This window comes from Trachemys scripta, chromosome 15, assembly GCF_013100865.1.
Source record: "Trachemys scripta elegans isolate TJP31775 chromosome 15, CAS_Tse_1.0, whole genome shotgun sequence".
NCBI lineage: Eukaryota > Metazoa > Chordata > Testudines > Emydidae > Trachemys > Trachemys scripta.
In genome coordinates this window covers 11,813,959-11,838,990 of record NC_048312.1, presented here as the reverse complement: position 1 = coordinate 11,838,990, position 25,032 = coordinate 11,813,959, and the positions used below count along the sequence as shown (strand labels likewise).

The following is a 25,032-nucleotide window of genomic DNA, read 5'->3' as shown; positions in this document are numbered from 1 at the left end:
ACTTCTTGCCTTTGAAGTTGCAGACTGCATCTCCGAATGAGATTGCAGACAAACGGCTTCTTCCAGAGGGACAAGCCAAGGCCGTTCCACATCTTAATCCACAAGGGTGCCTCTGTGATCCTGCCTGTTTGCATTTCTATATATTAGCCCACAAAAGAGCCTTCATGAATTTGCATCTTTAGGCCTCTCTGTTCCCAAAAAGAACTAAATACGTTTTTTAGCCTCTCATCTGCAACTGTCTCCAATCTAATGTCTTATGTAAGAGTAGATTCAGCTGCTGCTGTATGCCTAGCCCAGCAGTTTATTCTGAACTGATCATTTAAAAATTCTCCTATTAAAGTTGGTGCCAAGGCTGCATTTAATCTCAGCTGTTGAAAGAGACGCCCTGGAAAGCATTAAAATAATAACATTTATTGCAAATTAGTGAACAGAAAGAGAACCAGCTGTGGTGTGAGGTGAAATTTGTATGAATCTCTTCTGCAAGGGTTAGTGACTTCTAAAAAGCCTGCAACCACAAAAGGCCCTTTGAGAGGAGCAGTGTTCTCAGAGAACCCAAGAGGAAAAGGACATATGCTGTTTAATGTGCTGCAAACTGTGCAAAACAATCTAGGTAAAAAAACTAAATGCACTGACCTGACCCCGTCATATACTGTCTTCACAGCTCTAGTGTGAAAGGTCTTAGTCCTCTTCAGGGAGAGTTAAAAGTGCTCTGAGCCAAGTTAGCAGCAACGACAAAGGCAAAAGAATGTTTCCAAAATTATTATTATTCTTTCTTTGTTCTAATGTGTGACTGCTGTTTACAAAGGGTGTGCCATTTTTCAGGGAACCATTTTTCTTTTGCAGGTTTAGGAGGCATCAGTAGAACTTTTCAGCTAACCTTTCAGTTAAAAACTACGTTTAGTTGCCTTTAGAGCTTATGCTTCTGAAAGTGATTGACATTATTAACATGCCTTTTTATGCACCCAGCTGTGTAACTTGCAAACCTGTTGTTTTTCTTTTTTAGCTTTTAGGGAATCCATCATCCACTGGACGACCTGACAGGGTGGAGCACATGGGTCGAAGGTTGTCTCATGCCAGTGCAGTCCCACAAAGGTCTCGACCAATGTTGGTCCCTTCCATTGGTTAGTTGACCTGATTGGTGCATTTCTATTCTTTACAGCCGCAGAGCTGGGGGATTGGTAAAACAAACAAACAAAGCCCAAAACCCTTTAACCACAATAACTCTAAATCCTTTATATAAGATGAACTAAGATTAAAACCAACTTTGTCTTAGGTTAAATATGAGTGTACTGGAGAGTCTTTTAAGGGTTTGAACCAAAACCTGCTGAAGTCAGTGGGAGTTTCTCCATTGATTCCTGTGAGCTTTGGATCAAGATCTATGTTTTGGTTGATGATAGCTACAATTTAAAACCTACAGTAGACAATTCATTCTTTAAAATAAATTAAGGCCTGGACATGCTATGAATATGATACCTAAAATAAGTGCACTCACTCACTCATCTATCTATCCATCCATCATTCCATTCATCTACCATCAATTTGCCTTCACCTTCCATTCTCTTAACTACTTTTTGGAATTCAGCAAGGAAAATTGAGGTTATTAAATTAAATGAGCAAGTAAGACTGAAGTATGTCCATTAGATTTGCTTTTTCTAATCAAGCCATCTCTGTTAAATCATGACCTAAAGATATATTTTGCCATGTGCAAGAAATTCCAAAAAGTACTGCAGACAAGATAATGGAATCAAGACACCAAGCACAAAAACACTTTCACCAAAACTTGCACACCACACAACTAGGAACAGTCACACCGAAACGCAAGAAACACAGGAATGTAAATAGAGAACTGTAGACAATGTACAGAAATAAAATTTTCATGTGATGTAATTCCTCCGGTGCCTGTGCTTACATTAGATGATTCCTTATTAACAGTGTACACAGAAATCCAGAGAACTCAAGGCAACATTAAGCAGTTCTGTCCTGAAGCTTTATCTGTGAATGAGAAACTTTCCACGCAGAAAGCAACCTCATGGTGATACTTACTATAATGCAACACGGGTTTTTTAATTGTTAAGCATGAAAAGTTTTCTCCCAATTCCTTCCATGGATACACAGCAGAATAACCATATAGGAAATTTAAACAGAAACCTTTCTGTGGTGTACAGCACCCTCTACAGATTTGTAGAGTTAGCAAGATTTTGCTTTCAAGAGGAAAACTAATGGATATTAGGGACACAATAATAATTTCTGATAACTGTGGATTTTTAAAAAATACAACTGTAATTCATAAAAGCATTCTAAGTGTCTTTAATAAGTATATGTAGAGAGTATGATTCTCCTCCCACTTACACTGCTATAAATCAGGAGTAACTTCACTCAATGGAATTACTGGTGTAAAAAGAAAAAGAAGGTGTAAAGAGAGAATCCGGTCCAGAGAGTGCATATGCAAATATCAACCTGTAACTATTGGTTGAGCCAGATACTCATCAGCTGATAAACATTCTCAGTAAAGGCTGGTGTTTGCTAGATCAGTGTCTCCCTTTTCTTTTTTGTAGCTTTTTTTTTTCAAGAGTAAATATTTTGGTGGGGAGGGGTGAATTATGCCTGGAATACTTAAAATATATTGTGCATTTAAGATTTTCTTTTTATCACCTGTTAAAATAATTTAACAACAAATAGTTGGGGGTGGGATTTGAAATAATTTTGGTTAAATTAATCCTTTGGGCTTTCCTTTAACTCTGATTTTGACAGAAAGATGTGGATGGGGGGGGGGCTGATTAAATATAACAGGCCTCACTTTTTCTAAACAAGGTTGGAACCCAAGGAACTATTAAATAATGACTTCACTGTTCTTGTAGCTAAAGAGCAACATTTTAGGAAGTAGATAAGAAGGAATTCATTTTTTATAATCAGTCCACATTCAAATTGATAATTAAACAGAGAATAAAATATAAGGCTCTAATCTGCTGCTTTAGTGTGAGTTCAAGAATGCATTAGTGTATTTTGCAGTAAGTATGCTCTGTGAATGCTTTTCTGGGGAAGTCGCATTAGGATTGAATTACAATATTGTCTAACACTGATAAGACATAACCCACAGTGGCAGTATTTTCAGCATCTAATGAAAGAATTACTCTCTGGTCTTCTGTGAAATTGATGAAAGACCCTATCCAGTATCATTCTTAATGTGATGTGGTTATGGTCCGGGATTCCTAACTGCCAACTTCTTTGATTGTATTGCCATGTTTAAACAAAGAGAACAGGTTTCTCATAATGTTCACAGGAACAGAACTAATGGGAAGCTGAGTTATCAGGCATGCAGTACACATGGCTCTCTTAACTCAGCAAGGCATTTAATAAAATCAACATAGCCGATTAGTTAGCTATTAAAAATGTAATTGGTGATAAATAGGTGCCCACGATGTAATAATTACCCACGTCAATAATGTACGGCAGTCAAGACAAGCATTGGGTAAAAATCACACAATAGTTATCCTACAGAAAACAAGAGGATGGGGAATAGATCAGCAGAGCGGATAAATAGACTGAATAAAGCCAATGTATCCAATCAAACCCTGTAACAGTACATTGTACCAGCTTGATCACACTGTCGTCACTCAGACAAAGCTCCTATTGACTTCCAAGAGAGTTCTGCCTGAGTGAAGACTGAATAAAACCGATATTATGGCTCTGTCATCATAAAAAGAGGGGTTCTTTTTAAAAAAAAAAAAAAAAAAAAAAGTTTGGCCAAATTCTAAAGTTTTTATTGGCGCAAAACTCCCATTAACTGCAGTTAGAGATTTTATTCCATTAGGGCCAAAGAACGTGGGGCTGCCAACATTTATCAGTATGGGTTTATTTACAGGGTCACAGTTTATTTCCTTATAGAAATGTATTGAGCACATTTCCTGGGATACATCTTTATCCAAAAGGTCCCAGATTTAAACTCATTTTAGATTATTTCCCTGTTAGATTACGAACATACTGGAAACAGAAAATTTTCAACTTAATTCTGGTTTTAGATATTCTACTTCCAAAGATAAAATGTATTTTACGTTTTCCCCTTGACCTTGCAGAAGTGGAACATAGGATTACAACGCTGATTGTTGTTATTTATTATTTGTGTTATCATAATGCCTAGGAGTCCCTGTCATGGACCAGGATCCCATTGTACTAGGTGCTGTGCAAACACAGAACAAAAATATAGTTTCCTGCCCCACAGAACTCAGTCTGCATTTACCCTCCAGAAATCCAGGCAAGTTTTAAAAAGCATGAAGGCAAGACCTTTTAAAAAGCAAACACCCCGTTCTGTGTGCCTGGAGAAGAATCACTGGAGAATCAGTCAGTAAACCGGCCACACATAGTTCTGCAGGTGGTTAGCTGAGTCAGAAAAGAAGGTAGGCAAAGCCTGCCCTCAGGAGCCTCCACTGAGAAGACTATAACGTATGTTTAATAGATCATTCCCTTTTTCTCCATAGAAATTACAATGGACAGTAACAGTGAAGGCGGTCGGTCTCGGTCAGGTAGTGAGGGAAATATTTCCCCTGTAAAAGAAGAAGCGTATAATCGCAGCACTGATGGACACAGGAAATGGTCACAGCAGCGTACCATGGCCTCTGACTATAGATACGGTAGGCCGACCCTTCTTCATCCTTTCTGACACAAGACGCATTTAGAGCTGGGTGTTAATGAGTGCCATTTCTGTATGACAACATCGCATGCAATGCAGAATGCAAGGGGAGCTAATGCTTAAGTCCTGTCTGCCCTGCTTCCAGGTAAGTTTGTTCAGCTCAGCTCAGCTCAGCTGTAAGGGAGGAAGAGCCCTTCGTCATTCACTGATAACTGTCATGCAACCAGCTTTCCATACTGAAACAAGTCAAAGCACACTGCATTGCATGAACCTCTGTGAAGCTACTCCTTTATCCTCCGTGGCTGTTTAATGTCAATTAACAGCTAATGTATGCACCTTTGAACACTCATTGATCAAAAAGATCACCTTTCAACTTGATTCATAAATCTAGCACTAGACAGAGCCAAAATGGGGAGGGTTCATCATCATCAACTCTTCCATAGTGAGAATCAGCACTACTCAAGCATCACTCCTAGTTTATTGGTTTGGCTTAGGGCTGATCTGAAGCCCCTGGGAGTCAATGGGTGCCTTGCCATTGACTTCACTGGGATTTGGATCAGACCTTCAGTGAAGGAAAAACTTAAATTTATTTTTAAAAGTATGTGTATTACTACAAGTGCTAATTGACATATGTAAGGTAGTAATTGTCTCCCACCCATTATCGATTGTGTTGGCTGCTTCATCAACATAAGAAGCCATTGCATAATTGCACAAAATTCTCAGCCTTTCATAGCTCATTACACAGTGAGTTAAAGTACTTAACCATTCCCACCGAAAAGTGGCTTAGGCCAGGTCTGAAGCTGGGAGAAGCATTACGTTTTGTGTTCATCTTTCAAAAGAAGCCAAAGTAAACATTTAAACAAATCACTAATAAAAAAGTGTTCTTCTTTGAGTAGATGCAGCCTTAGCCCCTCCCCTGGCTGTATAAGAGCAGTGCTGTCCCAACCCCCTCCGTTCCTTCTCACCGCCCATGGCTGGAGTAAGAATGCTGTGTGTCTTCACCTGACACGTCTGCTCTCAGTCTCCTGAGCCCTTTTCTTGTATGTAGCAGCAGTAGTACATTAGGTTTAGTTTAAATGTTAGTTTAGAGCTCAGGTGACGTCAATGGCATTTCTAAATGACATTCCTATATTGGACAGCTGCAGGACGGCCAACTGGTCCTCTCCGCATACTTGTGCAAACTACTATGCCATCACGGCTGCGTCCAGATCAGATGCAAACTTTGGGAAGGCAGTCCTGCCGTCCTCCTTTGAATAGACTCCATGCCCCGCCTCCTGCAAATATTGGAATACACGACTGCATCTACTGAAAGAACTAAAAATGGTTACCCACCCGTAACTGTTGTTCTTCAAGATGTGATGCAGACGTATATGCCACAATCCATCCTCTGTCCCCTCGGCATCGGAGTCTGTACTTCTGATGTTCGGTGCAAAGGAACTGCGGGTGTAGGGGCAGCACAGCCTTTGTACAGCCAGGGGAAGGGCTAGGCTTCAGGGTGTGAGCACTGACCCTATGGATGCTGCTAGGTACGGTGCCCAGGGTGTGCACACACCCACATGGAATGCATATGAGCATCATGTCTCAAAGAACAGCAGTTACAGGTAGGTATCTGGTTTTTAGGTTTGAGAGCAAAAAGCTCTGAATATATAGACCCAGATCATCAATTGGTATAAATCAGCATAGTTCAGGGACTCTAATGGAGCTATGCCAATTTACATTAGCTGAAAATCTGGCCTACAGCAGCCAGTGAGCAGCGCATGTCTACTCTCGTTGCCTGAAGCAGACGTGACCATTCTGAATCATCACCATTTCGGTTCAGAACTGTTTTGATAAAGTCTGTGCACAACTCATGCTTGTAACTAACTCCAACTGACGTCAGCTGGAGTTGGCTTCCAGGCCAAGAGGGCATAGCTTAACCTGTCTCACTTAAAAAACAGAATGCGCAATACTCCGAAGAAAACCCCTGTTTTGCATTTCCAGTCCATCTGACAGTGGGAATAAAACATCATTGCAACTGGGGGAAAATCCCCGGTGCCATTTGTCCATGTCCTGTCCTTGTTCCACTTCCCTTCTGTGCTTTGTGCCTGTGTAAAGCTTCCTGGCTGGACTGTATTTCCCACCCTTTGGCTGTTCTGCATTTCCTTATCCACCTTCTTTATAGTGTTCTGGACACAAGTTTCAGTAGCCGTCCCCTTGAAGCTGTGCCCCTCTAAACTGACCTTTTTTTAATTACAAAAAATTGTTTAACAGAGTTCTGTGGCATTAGGAGTAGGTAAAGAGGGGAGGGTCATCTTAAAAAAAGTTCTATACTAAATCCTTAATCAAACATTTAAATTATTTCAATAAATATATAATCTCTATGATGCAGATATCATTAAAACGGAAATATTGGGACTAAATATATATATTTAACATATAAAGCAAGCCTTTAGGGGGGGAAATTGATAATAGTGGAAGATCTGGAAGACTATGTGATGTAGCTAAAGGCCTTGATTCAGTAAAACATTTAGGCAAGAGTTTGATTCCTGTTGAAGTCAATGGGACATAAGCATATGCTTAAAGTTAAACGTGTGATGGGCCAAGATTTTCAGCAGTGATTTAGGTGGTTCGTGTTTTGGGTGCCCGACTTGACATATTTTGAAGGGGCTTGGCTTTTACTATGCATTGGACAAAGGTATTGGTCCTGATAATTCCCAATCCTGCACTGGGCTCTTTCACCTGCACAAAGTTCAATGCAGGATCAGTGTCTTAATATATATATGGGTAATATGTGTTTGGCTTAAATGCAACCCTAGCTAACAGGTCTAGATGGATTACAACACAATTGTAGGCAAGAAACAACTGTATGGGAACACAGCTGGACCATAAACATATTTTGTTATATTGGTTTAACCTTAGTCCCATTCACAGGAGGGTTGGGACCGTATTAGCAATAACTTTGTTTAATCACCGTTGTGACTAGTCGTGTCCTAGTGCCGTTCCTCTGACCAATGCAAGCACAGGGCTTGTCTACACAGTGCACTCGTCCATGGTAGAGGGATGCAAATTCTAATGTGCACTAGAGGGCTGCGCCCTAACTGGCCTGTGTAGACCCTGCTGGAGCACATTATAAGTTCCCTAGTGCACGGTAATGTAGTCCCATTTCAAACAGAAATATAGGAACAAATTTCAGACCTAAGTTGAAAAATTATTCTGACTTGCATTGCTGAATTTTTGCTCCTTCTGATCTTACTTTCACAGATGGATACTGTAGTCGGGACCATCTTTCTCCAGATATTTATGAAGAATCAGAAACAGATCCTGGCACAGAGGATATTTCTCCTCGAATATTTGTTGCCCTCTTTGATTATGATCCATTGACAATGTCCCCCAATCCTGATGCTGCAGAAGAAGAGCTACCATTTAAAGAAGGACAGATCATTAAGGTGGGAATCTAAAAAACAAAGCAAACCAAAGACCTGGTCTTGCAAACAGGTCCTCATGGGTCCATTCACACAAGAGTTCCTTGACCTTTTCTTTAGAGCCACACACATTTACCTATCACGGGGTTGAGAACTGTTGTATGCCTGGTACTGATGGCGTTAAAAAAATGAGATGGTGGATAAAATTTTCAAAAGCGCCTAAATGATTTAGGCACCTACATCCCATAATTTTTTCATAGCAGGCTCCGAAGTTACTTAGGCCCAGGTCATCAAAGATGCCTTGGCAGTGCTCTGCTCACCATTGCAGTACCTACCCCCTAGGCGGCCTACTGCTTGGTGTAATCGGCCCTGAGCTAGGTACAGGTGCATGGGAGAGTTAGGCACCTAAGAAAGGGATTCTCAGAAACCAGCAAGCTGAGCAGGGAGCCACCTACATTAGCTAAGAGCAAAATGTCCCAGAGAGGGTCGGCGCATAGGCACCTATGCAGCTGACGTGCTCCATCTGGCTGATGATAGGTGTTTCTCTCCTCTCCTGGAGTTAAGACACTGAAGCCAGGTCAGCCCTTTAAGTAGCGCATGTCCCAGCAGCTGAAAAACTGTGGCTCCAGCTCATAGATTCATAGATTCATAGATTATAGGACTGGAAGGGACCTCGAGAGGTCATCGAGTCCAGTCCCCTGCCCGCATGGCAGGACCAAATACTGTCTAGACCATCCCTGATAGACATTTATCTAACCTACTCTTAAATATCTCCAGAGATGGAGATTCCACAACCTCCCTAGGCAATTTATTCCAGTGTTTAACCACCCTGACAGTTAGGAACTTTTTCCTAATGTCCAACCTAGACCTCCCTTGCTGCAGTTTAAACCCATTGTTTCTGGTTCTATCCTTAGAGGCTAAGGTGAACAAGTTCTCTCCCTCCTCCTTATGACACCCTTTTAGATACCTGAAAAACTGCTATCATGTCCCCTCTCAGTCTTCTCTTTTCCAAACTAAACAAACCCAGTTCTTTCAGCCTTCCTTCATAGGTCATGTTCTCAAGACCTTTAATCATTCTTGTTGCTCTTCTTTGGACCCTTTCCAATTTCTCCACATCTTTTTTAAAATGCGGCGCCCAGAACTGGACACAATACTCCAGCTGAGGCCTAACCAGAGCAGAGTAGAGCGGAAGAATGACTTCTCGTGTCTTGCTCACAACACACCTGTTAATGCATCCCAGAATCATGTTTGCTTTTTTTGCAACAGCATCACACTGTTGACTCATATTTAGCTTGTGGTCTACTATAACCCCTAGATCCCTTTCTGCCGTACTCCTTCCTAGACAGTCTTTTCCCATTCTGTATGTGTGAAATTGATTTTTCCTTCCTAAGTGGAGCACTTTGCATTTGTCTTTGTTAAACTTCATCCTGTTTAACTCAGACCATTTCTCCAATTTGTCCAGATCATTTTGAATTATGACCCTGTCCTCCAAAGTAGTTGCAATCCCTCCCAGTTTGGTATCATCCGCAAACTTAATAAGCGTACTTTCTATGCCAATATCTAAGTCGTTGATGAAGATATTGAACAGAGCCGGTCCCAAAACAGACCCCTGCGGAACCCCACTCGTTACGCCTTTCCAGCAGGATTGGGAACCATTAATAACAACTCTCTGAGTACGGTTATCCAGCCAGTTATGCACCCACCTTATAGTAGCCCCATCTAATTTGTATTTGCCTAGTTTATCGATAAGAATATCATGCGAGACCGTATCAAATGCCTTACTAAAGTCTAGGTATACCACATCCACCGCTTCACCCTTATCCACCTTATCCGTATGCCCCCAGTTGTCTTTGTACAAGTGCTGTGGTGTCCCCACTGCTATTGGTAAACTGCATCTGGCCCCCCTGCTGAGGGATCTGACAGATTGCTCTGTTTGCATATGTGTTAGATAGATATCTTCACCACATCACTAGTCTGTACGAGCCCTGCGTTGCCAGTGGTCTGGGGCACTCTTACGGCTTTATGTTGCATTCCTTGCACACCCAAAACATCCACTCCCAGACGAGGACATTGACTCACTTCGCAATGGAAGCTAATTGACATCCTACTTGTAAAAACTGTAACAACGGGTGGATCAGGCCCTATGTGTTTGTTTAGCAGATACAAAACACATGAATTACACTCTTGAAAACCAAATATTTTACTAAGCACTTAGGAGAATAACTGTTTACAATAAAACTATAAGGCTTGATTAATAAGTACCTTCAAGGTGGGGATCTTATGAAACAGCTTATAAACCCCTCTTAGGCAAGCATATGCTTAAATCCTTAGTCAAGATGCCACTTACGCATGTGCTTTAATCTCTGTGAACAGGACAAGCGTAGGTGCTGTTTTCCTTTCCTGAATCAGGGGCATAGCAAAGCCCCTTCTCGTGCAGTACAATGAGTGTCCCAAATTCTTTCACTGCCTCTCAAATTCTAGACAGAGCTTGCAGGGTTGGCAGTTATGATGTCAGCCCCGATCAGCCTCCCTTTTCTGGACACTCACCAGGCTGCTGTGTTTGGGTCCTAAACACGCTGTACCTGCATGTTTTAAGCTTCCTGAGTCTGAGTAGGCTCTAGCACGGTCCCTTTCTTTGGCCTCTCTGGCACACTTCCTGGCCGAGTGGATACAAATTGATCTCTTCAACTTAAATCAGATTTTTTTCATTTCAATCATTTTTTATTTAAATTAAATACTTTATTTTAAAAAAAATAAACCTGTTTAAAATTAAATGTGAAATTATGACAATCCATATTAAGGACTAAATGTACTACACTATACTAAAATAACACAAATAAAAAATATTCAGGCAGTCCACGTTTGCTGCCAAAACTTTAAAGAAACTCAAACCAGTGAACTGATGGAAGTCACTGGCTAAGCACCTGGAATCAGAGTTTGTTGATCTGCTAAACCAGATTTTGACAGCAGTAGCTTCTTCTGCAGGTGCAAAGAGAATATCGTCTTCATTTCAGTGTATCCAACTAGTTCAGTTCAATGACTAGTTCATTCAAAGTTTAGATACTGGGAGTTGAAAAAACAGGAATGTTTGTTTTCTTCTTCCAGGTTATGGATAAAAATGAAGTATGAGGATGAGATCTAAAATACTGAACTCCAGAAACAATCCATTCCAATCACTAACCACAGTTACACTTTTTTTTTTCTTAAATCAGTTAGGTTTACCTGCAAAAACGTGTTAATACTTATTTTTTTCTTATGTATCCTGCACATTTAAGTAGACTTTATTTAATGAATTACAATTTGAAAATGCAGTTTGTGAATTTTAATTGAATTCCAGTTACCACCCAAATTCAGCATGGCACAGATCTTGAGCAAAAAAATAATACATGAATGATTTACCATTTTCTAACATAAAAATGTAAAAATTAAGAAACCTGTATTTTAAGCTCTGTAATTCCTTAAATAAATATAGGTATAGTATATTTTCCTGGTGAGCAAAAAGAAGTACTAAATTTAGTGTGAAGACTGTCTTTTAACTTGGTTTAATAGTTATCAACCAATGAGAATCAACCTTTCTTAGAAAAATAGCTACGTAATATAAATGCAAAACAAAATTAAACTCAAATATTTAAATCAATCCACCCTGTTTCCTGAGCATAGACACTCACAGAAGTGGAATCTTGGAGTCCAGCTGCCCTAGTCCCCAAACCCAGCATAGACACTCAAAACATCCCAGTAGCATAAGCACACCCTTTCCCAGAGCTCTGCCCTTTTGCAGACTGGTTTACCATTCACCTCCTCGGGGAGGCATGATAATTGAGTGCATAACACACAGGCTTTGGAAAGGTTTCTAATAAAATTACTCTTTCCTTTAGGTAGCACGAGAGATATACAGATCTAGGTAACAGTAAAACACCTATCCGCCATTTGCTGCTTCATTTTCCTCACCACTCCTGAGCATCCTTTGGGATTTGGTCACCATCCTTTATGGTGTCCAGGATCCTCCCCGTATGTTGCGCACATCACTGCACCCAGTTTCCTCCTGCTCTCTCCCAAAATGGTCAGTGAGAGGCCCTTTCTTTTATAACCGTCAGTCCCTTTTGTCAGGTGACCCTCTGATTACCCTCATTAGGTGATCGAAGTTCCCTACCATGTGAACCATAACTTAGTACAGGCCCAACTGGTCAGAATCAGTTTTCTTGGTTCAGCCACTTTCTTTAGCATAAATACTGTATTGCCCAGGTAGACCTATTCTGATACCAATGTATCTTCATAGTCACTCACCCAGTCTAGATATGCAAGCACCACTCCCCTGTATGAAGTAAGAAGACAGTACAGATAATCATATGGGCATAAGCATACAGAGTTGCTAATTTCAAACAGAATTCATAAACTGCACAGATTCCCCAAATAGTCACATATAAAAATCATTGTTTTGCTGGTAAACTGAGGAGACTTGACCTGGAGTCACAGACAATAACTATGCCCTGGTCTACACTGAGTGTGTGTGTGTGGGGGAATCGATCTAAGTTATACAACTTCAGCTACGTGAATAATGTAGCTGAAGTCGATGTACTTAGATCGACATACTGTGGTGTCTTCACTGCGGTGAGTTGATGCTGCCACTCCCCCGTCGACTCTGCCTGCACCTCGCACGGCGCTGGAGTACAGGAGTCGACAGGAGAGCACTCGGGGGTCGATTTATCATGTCGAGACTAGACGTGATAAATTGATCCCTGCTGGAATGATCGCTGCCCGCCGATCTGGCAGGTAGTATAGACATACCCTAAATAACTATCATGCCTAGTGGAACTGTACTTTAAACCATAAGAACAGTGACATCCACCACGCAGTTGGCCGTTAAACATTTTGAAAGGAGATGATCACAATACAAACATCTAAGTATAGTAAAGCACAATTGTACCTTAAGTATTTTACTTATTGCCTCAGTTGGCATTGGATATGATTACACCAAAAAACATGGGAATATATAAGTACTTGCTTTTATTTGTGAAGATATTCATTCTGCTCCAGTATTTTAATCATTTGCTTATATTAGTAGACTTGGAGGATTAGACTTTTATGATAAATGTCAGTAAACACTGATTTCACCATAAATGCACACAAACTGACAAAAAATATTTCCATCAACGATCATTGAAATTTATAGATAGGCAAAGTAAGAAAAATACTGCTTGAGAACTTAATAGAGTTTACTAAACTCTAGCTTAGTAACTTATTAGAGTTTACTTATTAAAGTTTATGAAAGATATTTACTTTGTATATATTTACATGATTTTCCACAATATGTGTTTTAACAATTATATAGCTTTAACTCTTTGGATCTCAACATCTACTGGCATTAAATAATTATTGTCAAACAACCCTTCCCCCCAAAAAATGTACATAGATAAAAAATGCATAAAACCCATAATTTGGAGTGACTGTGAAATAAACTGATAATCTCTTAAAAAAAAATGCTTAAAAATAAACATCAATATTATCAAAGTTATAAACAAAATTAAATTCTGCCAGGCCTACATATTGGCTACCTTGTTAGTTACTGAAAAGACATCATCTACCCACAATAGAGAAATAGTGTCATATCTCAGATACAACTGTGGATAAACGTTGACTTTTTAAGTAGAACCATGCTAGTTGTAAAAACTGTAGCTGCTGCTTTTGCCTACCTCTCAGAAATGTTGTGAAGATCAATTCTGCTTTTGCCTACCTCTCAGAAATGTTGTGAAGATCAATTCATTTATATTTTCAAAGCACTTTACAAACATTACGCACTAAGTAGTAGCAATATGAGTAAACAAATCACATCAGGGAACTACTCCATGTAACATCAATCCTTTCATCACACATTTTACATGTATCAGTGATCATACATAATATATAAACTGGGGAGAATTCAAGGTTTTTAATATAATGGATAATGGATGGATGGATAATATCTGTTTATTTTTAAGTTTTTTATTTTGATCAATTTAATTGTTCACAGTTGCACAAACTTATGGATTTTAAGCATTTATTTTTCTCAATTAAAATGTTCATGGTTGTGGGAAATTATGGGGGAGGGTCAGACAATTATTTAGTGACAAACATTAAGATTAAAAAAGTCAAAGCTTTATAACCATTAAAACACAAATTCTCAGCATCACATATCAAAATATACAAAGTGAATTTCTTTAAATCAAACTCAAGTAACAATTTTCTTTCTTTGACGATCTGTAAATTTCAATCATCATGGATGAAAATATTTTTTCTTTGGTTTGTATGTACAGTGAAATCAACATTTACTGATTAAAAAAATTGAATCCTTCCCAGCCGAATAATGTATTAGAAGGAGAGGTGGCACTCTAGACAATAATCTATAGATTATGTACATACAATTAATACAACTGAAATAGAACCATATTCTAGATAACTCCTAAGATTCAAGGCCATCTTTTAACTAGATTTTAAAAAAAAATCAATAGCATCTGCGGTCTTTGTACAGGAAAGATCTAAAATAAATCAGTCGTTCAGTCTTAAAGACATCTTTAAGTAGTTCAGTACTAGATTCAGTCTGTATTTGAATTTGTAGCTGTCTTTGTTATTTGATATCAACTGTATTTTTCACAAATGCAAAGAAAGGAATGTTTTAAAGCTACATCATACAGTACTGAATTTTCAAATATTTTCACAAAGACAGTTTCTTACTGTAAGCTTCATTTCATTAGCTTTTGATTAGTATCAAAGATGGGACAAACTGATTTAATTTGGATTCACCTGTTACTGGGAATGGGATTTTGGATAGAGTTGTATTATAGGTAAAATACTTTCTTGTATGTGACCAAAAACAACGAGGAGTCCGGTGGCATGTTAAAGACTAACAGATTTATTTGGGCATAAGCTTTCGTGGGTAAAAAACTGCACTTCTTCCGCTGCATCTGGTATGTGAGATATGCATAAATCTTAGATACACACATCATATTTCACACAAAATGTTTTCTTGATCTAACCTTGATTTTGCCAAAAGTTTAATTTACTTAAAATAATAAAACTATGATCCAATTCTTCAGTTGCTCACTATAGCCTCTACCATCATAAATAGTGATGCAAATAATATTAAGACTTTTTTTTTGGGGGGGGGGGGAGCTTTTAAAGGCATTTCTCACTTATGTTAATGTCATAGCTAACAAAACAGCTGATTTCTGCTCAAATGTATGGTATCACAATTCAGAGGTACCTAAAAAAAAACCTAGTGCTCTGTTAAAAAAAAAAAAAAAATCAGAGTAGCTGTAAATAAACACAAACACAAATCCACAGACACCTTGCAATCCTTCATTGACTGTTTTGTAATAAATCCCAAATATTAAAACAACATTGATTGATCAATTTTTTATGTCTTGAATATTTAGGTTTATGGAGATAAAGATGCTGATGGATTCTACCGGGGAGAAACTTGCACAAGACTTGGCCTCATTCCATGTAATATGGTCTCTGAAATCCAAGCAGATGATGAAGAAATGATGGATCAGCTTCTGAAACAAGGGTTTCTTCCTCTGAATACACCTGTAGAAAAAATAGGTAGGGGAAAATATATGTACACAAAATAGTGATTTAGTGCTGTTAACTTGGCTGTTTGCGCTTTGGCTTTTTTGATGATATGGCACATGCATATAAATTTTACAGTAGTCTACTACACTATGGGATACGTTCTGTGTCAACATCTTGCTTGTGTTTTTTTTTTAAAAATCAGACTATTTAAGCATTTTCACTATTGACGACACAAATGAGGACTTGCATTTCAGTACTGCACATATTAATACATTTTTTTAAAGACTGATTTTCTGAAAGATTTCTAGACACAGAACAAGATCCCTCTGCTTTTGGCATATGCAGTGCTGAGATGTTTGATAAATGTTATGCTCACTGCTGGAAAGCATAAAAAGAATCACTTGTTTGTTCTTTTTACTCTAACCTACTTTACCATAAATTTAAAGGGATGGTGGCAAAGGGTTATGCCTCACATTATTCAGGTTAACATTGCGTAGTCAAAAAGCTTAAAAGATATTGATATCACAAACCAACCTTTCCTGTTTTGAACCAGTAACCTTAAATCAGTGGTTCAATGTTGTACAGAGACATACTGTAGTTATATACAAATATATTTTGAGAGGGAAAGCACCAACAAATTTTAAATTTTTCAAAGGAGCAATAAAACAAAGACTATAAACTACTAACATTGGTTCAATCTTGTTTAAAAGTGAACTGTAAACGTGGCTACATAAAAACAAAACAAAAAATCTCTCCAGAATTGTTTGCAAGATTACAAAATGAAAATAGTGTTTTACCATTGGGGGGTTTATTTTAAGTACTTTTCACAAAATGAAACAATTATAGGCTCTTTAAGATCCTCAGAATTCTCAGCTCAGTATTTCCCCATTTGTGTGCCGGAACAAATGGACTTAAGACATAACAAACAAAGGGAGTTAAAGAACCATGGGTAAAACCTGAGTGCCTAGAGGTACCCAAGTAAAATTTTCAAAAGTGCCTAAGTGAATTAGGAATCATTGACTGGGACATAGGCTCCTACATGCCTGGTTTTCACAAGTATTTAGGAAACTGAAGATGCAGCTAGGCATCTAGTAAGTTTTACAAAAGCACCTGAGTAGATTAGGCACTTAATTTCCTTGCAGTTCATGTGAGGTAGGTGCCCAACCCACTTGGGTACTTTTATAAATCTCACTAGGTGCCTGTTTGCATCTTTAGGCACCTAAATATATGTGAAAATCTGGCACTAAGTCACTTTTGAATACAGAACTTAGGATCCTAAAGCCTGGTCTACACTAGGAAATTAAGCTGGTATAGCTACATCGCTCAGGGGTGTGTAACACTCACATCACTGAGCAATGCAGTTAAAGCGACCTAACCCCTGGTGTAGACAGTGCCAAGTCGACAGGACAATTCTTGCGTCAACCTAGCTACCGCATATTGGGGAGGTGGAGTGCTGACACTGATGGGAGAAGTCCTGCTGTCTTCGCTGAAGCACTCAAGCGCTGCAACTGCGCATTTTAAGTGTAGACAAGCCCTTAGTCTCTTAGGGTTTGTTTACACTGCAAAAAAAAAAAAAAAACCCAACCCAAATCAAAAATGTGGCAGCGAGTCTTGGAGCCTGGGTCCACTGACTTGAGCTCAGGCTAGGGGGCTAAAAAGAGCAGTGTAGATGTTCTCACTTGGCCTGCAGCCTGGGCTTTGAAACCCCGGTGCGGGAGGTGGATCTCAGAGCCAGCTTGAGTGGGAACATTTACACTGCTATTTTTAGCCCCATAGTGCGAGCCCCACAAGCCCGAGTCATTTGACGCAGGCTCTGAGACTTGCTGGATTTTTTTTTTTTTTTGCTGTACAGACATACCCTTAGGCACTTCTGAAATCTTTTACCCCAAATCCATATTTAAAAACAATTATCTCAATGTGGCCCGATTTTCAAAAGTGCTGCGCACTCTCAGCTCCTGCCAAAGTCAGTGAGAGTTGTAGATGCTGAACATTTTGAAAATGAGATTATTTATTTAGGTGTCTAAATATAATTTTAGGAGCCTAATTTTAGTCCCGGCAGATTGTGGCCATTCTAAGGATCTGATCCTGGGAGCTATTTCTGCAAGCACCATTGGCTTCTTTGTTATGTGCTACTGGTGATGTCCCTCACTCTGGCAGAGCAATGAAGAAGTCTGCAGCTCAGATTTTTCCAGGAGGGGGAAAGCACTTGTGTTAAAATGCCACTCTATCTGTAAGCATACTTTTCTTAATGTTCCGGAGTGGTCTAACTGCTAGTAACCTCCACCCCCTCCCCCCCCTCACTGCAGTTCACCTTTAAATATCTTGACACTTTAAAAGCAAATGGCTTTTCTCTTAAATCTGGATCAAGTTTTCTAGTCACACTTCAAAGCAAATGCACATAGAACCCTAGAGTTCAGAGAATATGGAGAGTTTGGCTTAATTTTGAATTACATACAAACCAAGTGCCTGAATGTGCAAACAACTTCACATTTTCAGACCCCCTTCTGTCACACTGTCTGCCCATGTGGCACTGCTAGCAGGATCAGGCCCTAAATCCCCAGTCTGTTTTATGCTGTTATCACACATGCTTCAGTCTGAATGTCAAATCAAACACTTAATTAACATGCTGTGTTCAGCTATGACTAATTTTGCTTAATCCTTTGCCCACATTAAATCCTTAAAAATTAAGAACTTTGAACAGCTTCATATCTTTTCCTCTTCTTTTATTTGTATGCATTCCTTTCCTGAAGTCAACTGTGACCGTTTCAAAGAGAGCACACGCTCTGTACACCGCAGATCCAGAAAGTCAAAAAGAGGTCTGTGCTAAGAAACAATAACTTGATTCAAGCTGTAAATTAGCTGAATTGCTTTGAGCTGTCTAGATTTACTTTTTATGCCTTTGATCCTTTAGAAGCAGAGAAGCCCCTAGTACTGGAGAACAGGCCTTCCCTTGTCTTCGCAGAGTAGTATGTCAAAGGGACTCATTGCTTCTTCAAGGCAGTCACTATGAGTCGGTCCAAGCCACAGGGGAATTGGCTCCTAACTCTGTAATAATCCAGCCCTTCACTTTGGACTTCTCCTTGCACTCTGTATAAATCCCTCCTTGCATCAGCAGCTGAGATTGCGTATGTTCCCAGTGACTGGGTGTGTGCTGTAATCTCCTCTGACTGAATGCTTCATTCCCAGCTAGTAGGTGTGAAAGCCAGAGTGCATGCTGCATACTTCCCCACTGACGACAGTCTTCCCCTACTACCTTACCCCACCCTAGAATGCTCCTAGCTCATTGGAGCAAGAGTCCTAAGGCTGCTCCTAACCAGTTTTCCTTTATCACACTTCATAATGCTCTTCTTTAGCTCATCAGAACTGCCCTCTACGCCTGTTGTAAGTAAAACTAACAAGCATGTTTCTCTTGCTGTGGCATCATCTGCAAGAATCATGCTGCTCTCATTCAGTTTTAAAATTAAGCCCATCACAGACTTCCCTGTAAATGTTTAATGTCCGTCAATAAACATTTCATCTAATTTCCTGAAGCTGTAAGTTTCACCTCTTTCCTTCTGTCGCCTGCTAAGGAAAGCTGTAAACTCATGGAATACTTGAAAGTGTGTTTCTGTAACCACAGGACTAATGAAAACATTCAGATTCATTAAAAAAATTGATAAATCACTTGTCTTGGATCAAGTGAGAACAGCTCTGTTTCTTGTCCCACTACCCTGCCAAGAAGGGGAAGAATAATACCAGGCACAAAATTCCTGTTGGCTTTAGCAGGAAAAAAAGACCAGTGAGTAAAAGTGACAGTCTGCTTGAAGTGAAACAGGATAGAATCCTGAACATCTACTATCCAAAAGCCTGAGGAGTAGCACCTGATGATTCTTCTAACCAAAAAGATTAAAAAAGGCATAACAAATAGTAGCTTTCTATATGTTGCTGAGATGATTTAGAAACAGTAGGATCAACCCAGCAGTTAAGAATTAAAGAGTTGTTTTGGACTCGATGTCCACCTTGCATCAGGAATCCATGACTATGTTACTAGATTTGGTATCTCTCTTTGGTCACCTGTCCAGCTTGCTAGAGAAATAGTCTTGAGTTGATTACTACACTGTTGAGAAAATAACAAGAGGAAAAAAATGTGCACCATGCTGTTTTTGTTCTTCAAAATAACTTTGATAGCTTTCCTCCCCTTTCCCTCCTTATGGCTGGAACAGAAAGGAACAGAAGGAGTGGCAGACAGCATTCTGTGTCAACACGGAGGATGGTGGCACTATACGATTATGATCCAAGAGAAAGTTCTCCTAACGTTGATGTGGAGGTATTGATTTAAACAAAAACAATTTTTATGTTTGTCATTTATCTATCCATTAAAGTCGTGGGGTTGGTTTAAACACATGTTCATGAACATCTTTCAGTAGTCAGCTCATCTGAACACATTACATAGACTTGTGGATACAATAAAATCATGATTGTAATATATCACAGGCCTACCTGAAAATATGGTAATTTATTTTAAATTATGGGAATAAACATTTTTCCAAAGCAAAGAGGGAAAGCATATTTAATCCCAAATGCACCTAGCATCCTTCCTTAAGAGAGTATGATTGTCAGAAGTGTTGCAACTCACACCAACAACCAGGTAGCCCGAAGCTCGAGAATTGATTTTGAAACATGGAGATGCAAAAAATCCCAAACACCTGCATTCAAAAAATATCAAATTTTCTCCCTTAGTGATCCACTGGGCTTCATGGAAATGTATGATGTCTAACACTCTATGTAATCTGTCTATATCATGCCTTTTAATGGTATCTTAAGCAATTATGAACTGTTTCCCAAATCTTCATCGTGGTTCTCAACCTATTTATTTGTGGACCACATATGCAGCTGTGTGTGTAATGTGGGCCGCATCCACACAATCTATATACTACCTATATGGCCCTGAGGTTGTCACATGGGCTACAACTTTGTGCTGACTGGGCCACAAGCGGCCTGCTGGCCATGGGTTGAGAACTTCTGCTCTAACCTCATACGTTTTCCATCAGCATCAAAGCAGGCAATGCAGCCAGTTTTGATGATGGCAATTGGTGTGTGTCTGTCTCTTCTCTCCATATGCTGTACCAGCACTGTGCAGATAGCTAGCCCACTATTACTACCCAGAAAGACCACAGACACAGCTCAGTGGTAAAGGCACTCGGCTTTATTGTCCATTGTCACAGATACTCTAATATGTATGTCCGTCCCAATGGACTCAGCTTTCCATTGTCCCCCTCGGCTGGACAAAGGGTTAAGGCAAAACACCCCAACATTTATAGACTGACAAAAACAATTTACGTTCCACTTGTGTTTCATGACATCACCTTGTATCTTGCTCCAGGTGTGTCTTGGGCAAAACATCCCTATTCATCACTTCTGTCAAACCCTTTTATCTGGTGCTAATCTTTTGAAGTGTGTTCACACACCTAACCAGTATGTTACTTCTTAGAAGTGCCTGTATTTTAGCAATGCCTGTGCCAGCTTCCTGTGAACTTGAAGCATCTGCTTCAATATATGGCCTGACTATGCTTGAGACCTTGGGTCTTGCACTAGGCCCACTCCACCAGGCTCTCTTTCTCTCCCCTGTATACCATACCTTCAATATCATCTTGGAGCTCCTCCAGCAAACAGAATTTGAAGCATGCTTTTGAGAGCAGGCCACACTCATGAAGCTATGTGCCAAAGCAAAATACACCTACCAAGCTTGCAATCTCCCCATATTTGTTATTTAAAACACACCATAGCCTGTCTATAGAACTGTTTTCTACATACTGCACTTTGGAAGTGCCTGGTACCCTAATTCATATTATCTCCTTTAATCAGATTTAGTTCTCAAATAAACTCTGTAGCATTGTCTCTGTTATCGTAAAGTGGACAAAACTGTAAAGCTTTAAACCAGGGCTCAGACTGTCCCCACAGTTCAGCATTCAGCTCTCCCTCCACTTCAGGAGCACTGTCCCCCATCTCTTCCTTCTGCCTCTCCAAAAGGGTTGCTGTTTGTGCCCAGGTCTGTGCAGGGGCAAAGTGGTCATGCAGTGTCTTCCATCCAACCCCACAGAGATTCCTAGAAGAGTGACCTCCCAGAGCATAGGGGGTTTCCGTAGTAGCACAGCTCCAATAGAGCTATGTTACCAGCATCCTGGGGCAGATTGTAGGAGGTCCTATCTCCACAAGGAGATCCTTACTGTGATTTCCTCCCACAAGTCCCTTTCTTCCCACACAGATTAGGACAAGACGAGCCCAGGGATTTAAAGTTCACTGTTAGTCAAGAAAATGCCCAGTGTATGGTAATAAAAAAAGCTTTCTGGTTTGTTCTGAAGAATATTTTGCTCTCTAATTCAACATGCAGATTCATTCAACTGTCTACTAATATGGTTGGAAAAAATTATGAACCTGATGTGCTATCAGTGTAGCAAATGTTAATGTTTGCACCGTAACACAATCTGATCAGTCACCTTCCTCTTTCCACAGGCTGAGCTTACCTTTTGTACAGGAGACATTATCACTGTCTTTGGTGAAATAGATGAAGATGGGTTTTACTATGTAAGTTTTCTTTTATTTGGTCTTTTAAACTACATCAAGCAGAGTGCCCAAGTGTCTCAAACAGTAACTGGAGACGTTGTTGGTAGACTGAGCTATTAAAATATAATCTGGGAGGATTTCATTCAGGTTATAATTTCATCTTGAATATTTATTATATCAGCAAATTTATTAAACATGCCACTTAGTGATGCTATACCTTAATTCTTAGGTACAAAGTGACACTGTAAATACTGCTGTTCCTGCATCTCAGATTTGTAGCTGTTTTCAAACATTTCTACAAGTTACAAGAACATTTGCCTAGTGACTTTAGCTGCAATAAGTATATTCTGAACTGCAAGCAAGAAGCACGGCAATGTGAATATATGCCCAAATAGCTAATCAAATTGTAACTACTGCAGCTGACGTAACACTGTTCGAATCAAATGTTTCTAGCCACCCTTTTGCTGAGGGCTCGTGTCAGTAAAGGGACACAGATTAGAAGTACACTGAGATTGTTAGTAAACAAAGGTTACTTGCATGGGGTGAAATCCACTCCATCTACATAAAACCTATGCACTAGGACTCTATGGGGGAAAAGTGCAGAGCAACTGGGGTGGTGAAATCCACCACTCTGACCCATAGTTAGCAGCTGGAATAACAGTTGTCTGCTGAAATTAAAGCTACAGCCCCTCCCCAGCAGCTGCAAAGGGGTTTGCATCCCCTGGATCCATGTAAACAAGAACACAGCACCTTTTCTCCATCTCTCTCTATCCTATATTGCATAAGAGGGACAGGAAATGTGCAAACACGCCTAAGAGGGTGCTTTATCCATTTTCCCTTGTGCATCTGCTATCTAGAGCAGAAATGGTATAGAGGGCCTTGCACTGCCTCTCCCCCAGTATAAATTTCATCCCATGCCAAGTTAGCACATTAATACCAGTAAGTGCTTAGCTCTTGTTAGGAGCTATAAAATGCTAAGAACATAAGAAAGGCCGTACCGGGTCAGACCAAAGGTCCACCTAGCCCAGTATCCGGTCTACCGACAGCGGCCAATGCCAGGTACCCCAGAGGGAGTGAACCTAACAGGCAATGATCAAGTGATCTCTCTCCTGCCATCCATCTCCATCCTCTGTCAGACAGAGGCTAGGGACACCATTCCTTACCCGTCCTGGCTAATAGCCATTAATGGACTTAACCACCATGAATTTATCCAGTTCTTTTTTAAACTCTGGTATAGTCCTAGCCTTCACAACCTTCTCAGGTAAGGAGTTCCACAAGTTGACTGTGCGCTGCGTGAAGAACTTCCTTTTATTTGTTTTAAACCTGCTGCTTATTAATTTCATTTGATGACCCCTAGTTCTTGTAGTATGGGAATAAGTAAATAACTTTTCCTTATCCACTTTCTCCACATCACTCATGATTTTATATACCTCTATCATATCCCCCCTTAGTCTCCTCTTTTCCAAGCTGAAGAGTCCTAGCCTCTTTAATCTCTCCTCATATGGGACCCGTTCCAAACCCTTAATCATTTTAGTTGCCCTTTTCTGAACCTTTTCTAGTGCCAGTATATCTTTTTTGAGATGAGGAGACCACATCTGTACGCAGTATTCGAGATGAGGGTGTACCATCGATTTATATAAGGGCAATAATATATTCTCAGGCTTATTCTCTATCCCCTTTTTAATGATTCCTAACATCCTGTTTGCTTTTTTGACCGCCTCTGCACACTGCATGGACATTTTCAGAGAACTATCCACGATGACTCCAAGATCTTTTTCCTGACTTGTTGTAGCTAAATTATCCCCCATCATATTGTATGTATAGTTGCGGTTATTTTTTCCAATGTGCATTACTTTACATTTATCCACATTAAATTTCATTTGCCATTTTGTTGCCCAATCACTTAGTTTTGTGAGATCTTTTTGAAGTTCTTCACAGTCTGCTTTGGACTTAACTATCTTTAGCAGTTTAGTATCCTCTGCAAACTTTGCCACCTCACTGTTTACCCCTTTCTCCAGATCATTTATGAATAAGTTGAATAGGATTGGTCCGAGGACTGACCCTTGGGGAACACCACTAGTTACCCCTCTCCATTCTGAGAATTTACCATTTATTCCTACTTTGTTCCCTGTCTTTTAACCAGTTCTCAGTCCATGAAAAGACCTTCCCTTTTATCCCATGGCAGCTTAATTTACATAAGAGCCTTTGGTGAGGGACCTTGTCAAAGGCTTTCTGGAAATCTAAGTACACTATGTCCACTGGATTCCCCTTGTTCACGTTTGTTGACCCCTTCAAAGAATTCTAATAGATTAGTAAGACACGATTTCCCTTTACAGAAACCATGTTGACTATTGCTCAACAGTTTGTTTTTCTATGTGTCTGACAATTTTATTCTTAACTATTGTTTCGACTAATTTGTCCGGTACAGACGTTAGACTTACCGGTCTGTAATTGCCAGGATCACCTCTAGAGCCCTTTTTAAATATTGGCGTTACATTAGCTAACTTCCAGTCATTGGGTACAGAAGCCGATTTAAAGGACAGGTTACAAACCTTAGTTAACAGTTCCGCAACTTCACATTTGAGTTCTTTCAGAACTCTTGGGTGAATGCCATCTGGTCCTGGTGACTTGTTAATGTTAAGTTTATCAATTAATTCCAAAACCTCCTCTCGTGACACTTCAATCCGTGACAGTTCCTCAGAATTTTCACCTACAAAAGCCAGCTCAGGTTTGGGAATCTCCCTAACATCCTCAGCCGTGAAGACTGAAGCAAAGAATCCATTTAGTTTTTCCGCAATGACTTTATTGTCTTTAAGCGCTCCTTTTGTATCTCGCTCATCAAAGGGCCCCACTGGTTGTTTAGCAGGCTTCCTGCTTCTGATGTACTTAAACATTTTGTTATTACCTTTGGAG

General features: G+C 39.8%; 1 protein-coding gene across 12 annotated transcripts in view; it reads left to right on the top strand.

Annotated features, from left to right (window-relative positions):
- Positions 1–25,032, top strand: part of RIMBP2 (RIMS binding protein 2) — a 313,172-nt gene that overhangs the window by 282,381 nt on the left and 5,759 nt on the right. For 6 of the 12 annotated variants that reach the window (XM_034791139.1, XM_034791138.1, XM_034791134.1 and 3 more), the window contains 5 exons: positions 1,004–1,121; positions 7,868–8,052; positions 15,438–15,606; positions 19,779–19,882; positions 22,069–22,140. In XM_034791139.1, the coding sequence (XP_034647030.1) occupies positions 1,004–1,121; positions 7,868–8,052; positions 15,438–15,606; positions 19,779–19,882; positions 22,069–22,140 (648 nt within the window). Of the gene's footprint in view, positions 1–1,003; positions 1,122–4,475; positions 4,629–7,867; positions 8,053–15,437; positions 15,607–18,326; positions 18,393–19,778; positions 19,883–22,068; positions 22,141–25,032 lie in introns of all 12 variants that reach the window. The other 6 variants (XM_034791131.1, XM_034791129.1, XM_034791137.1 and 3 more) reach the window with 3 other exon arrangements.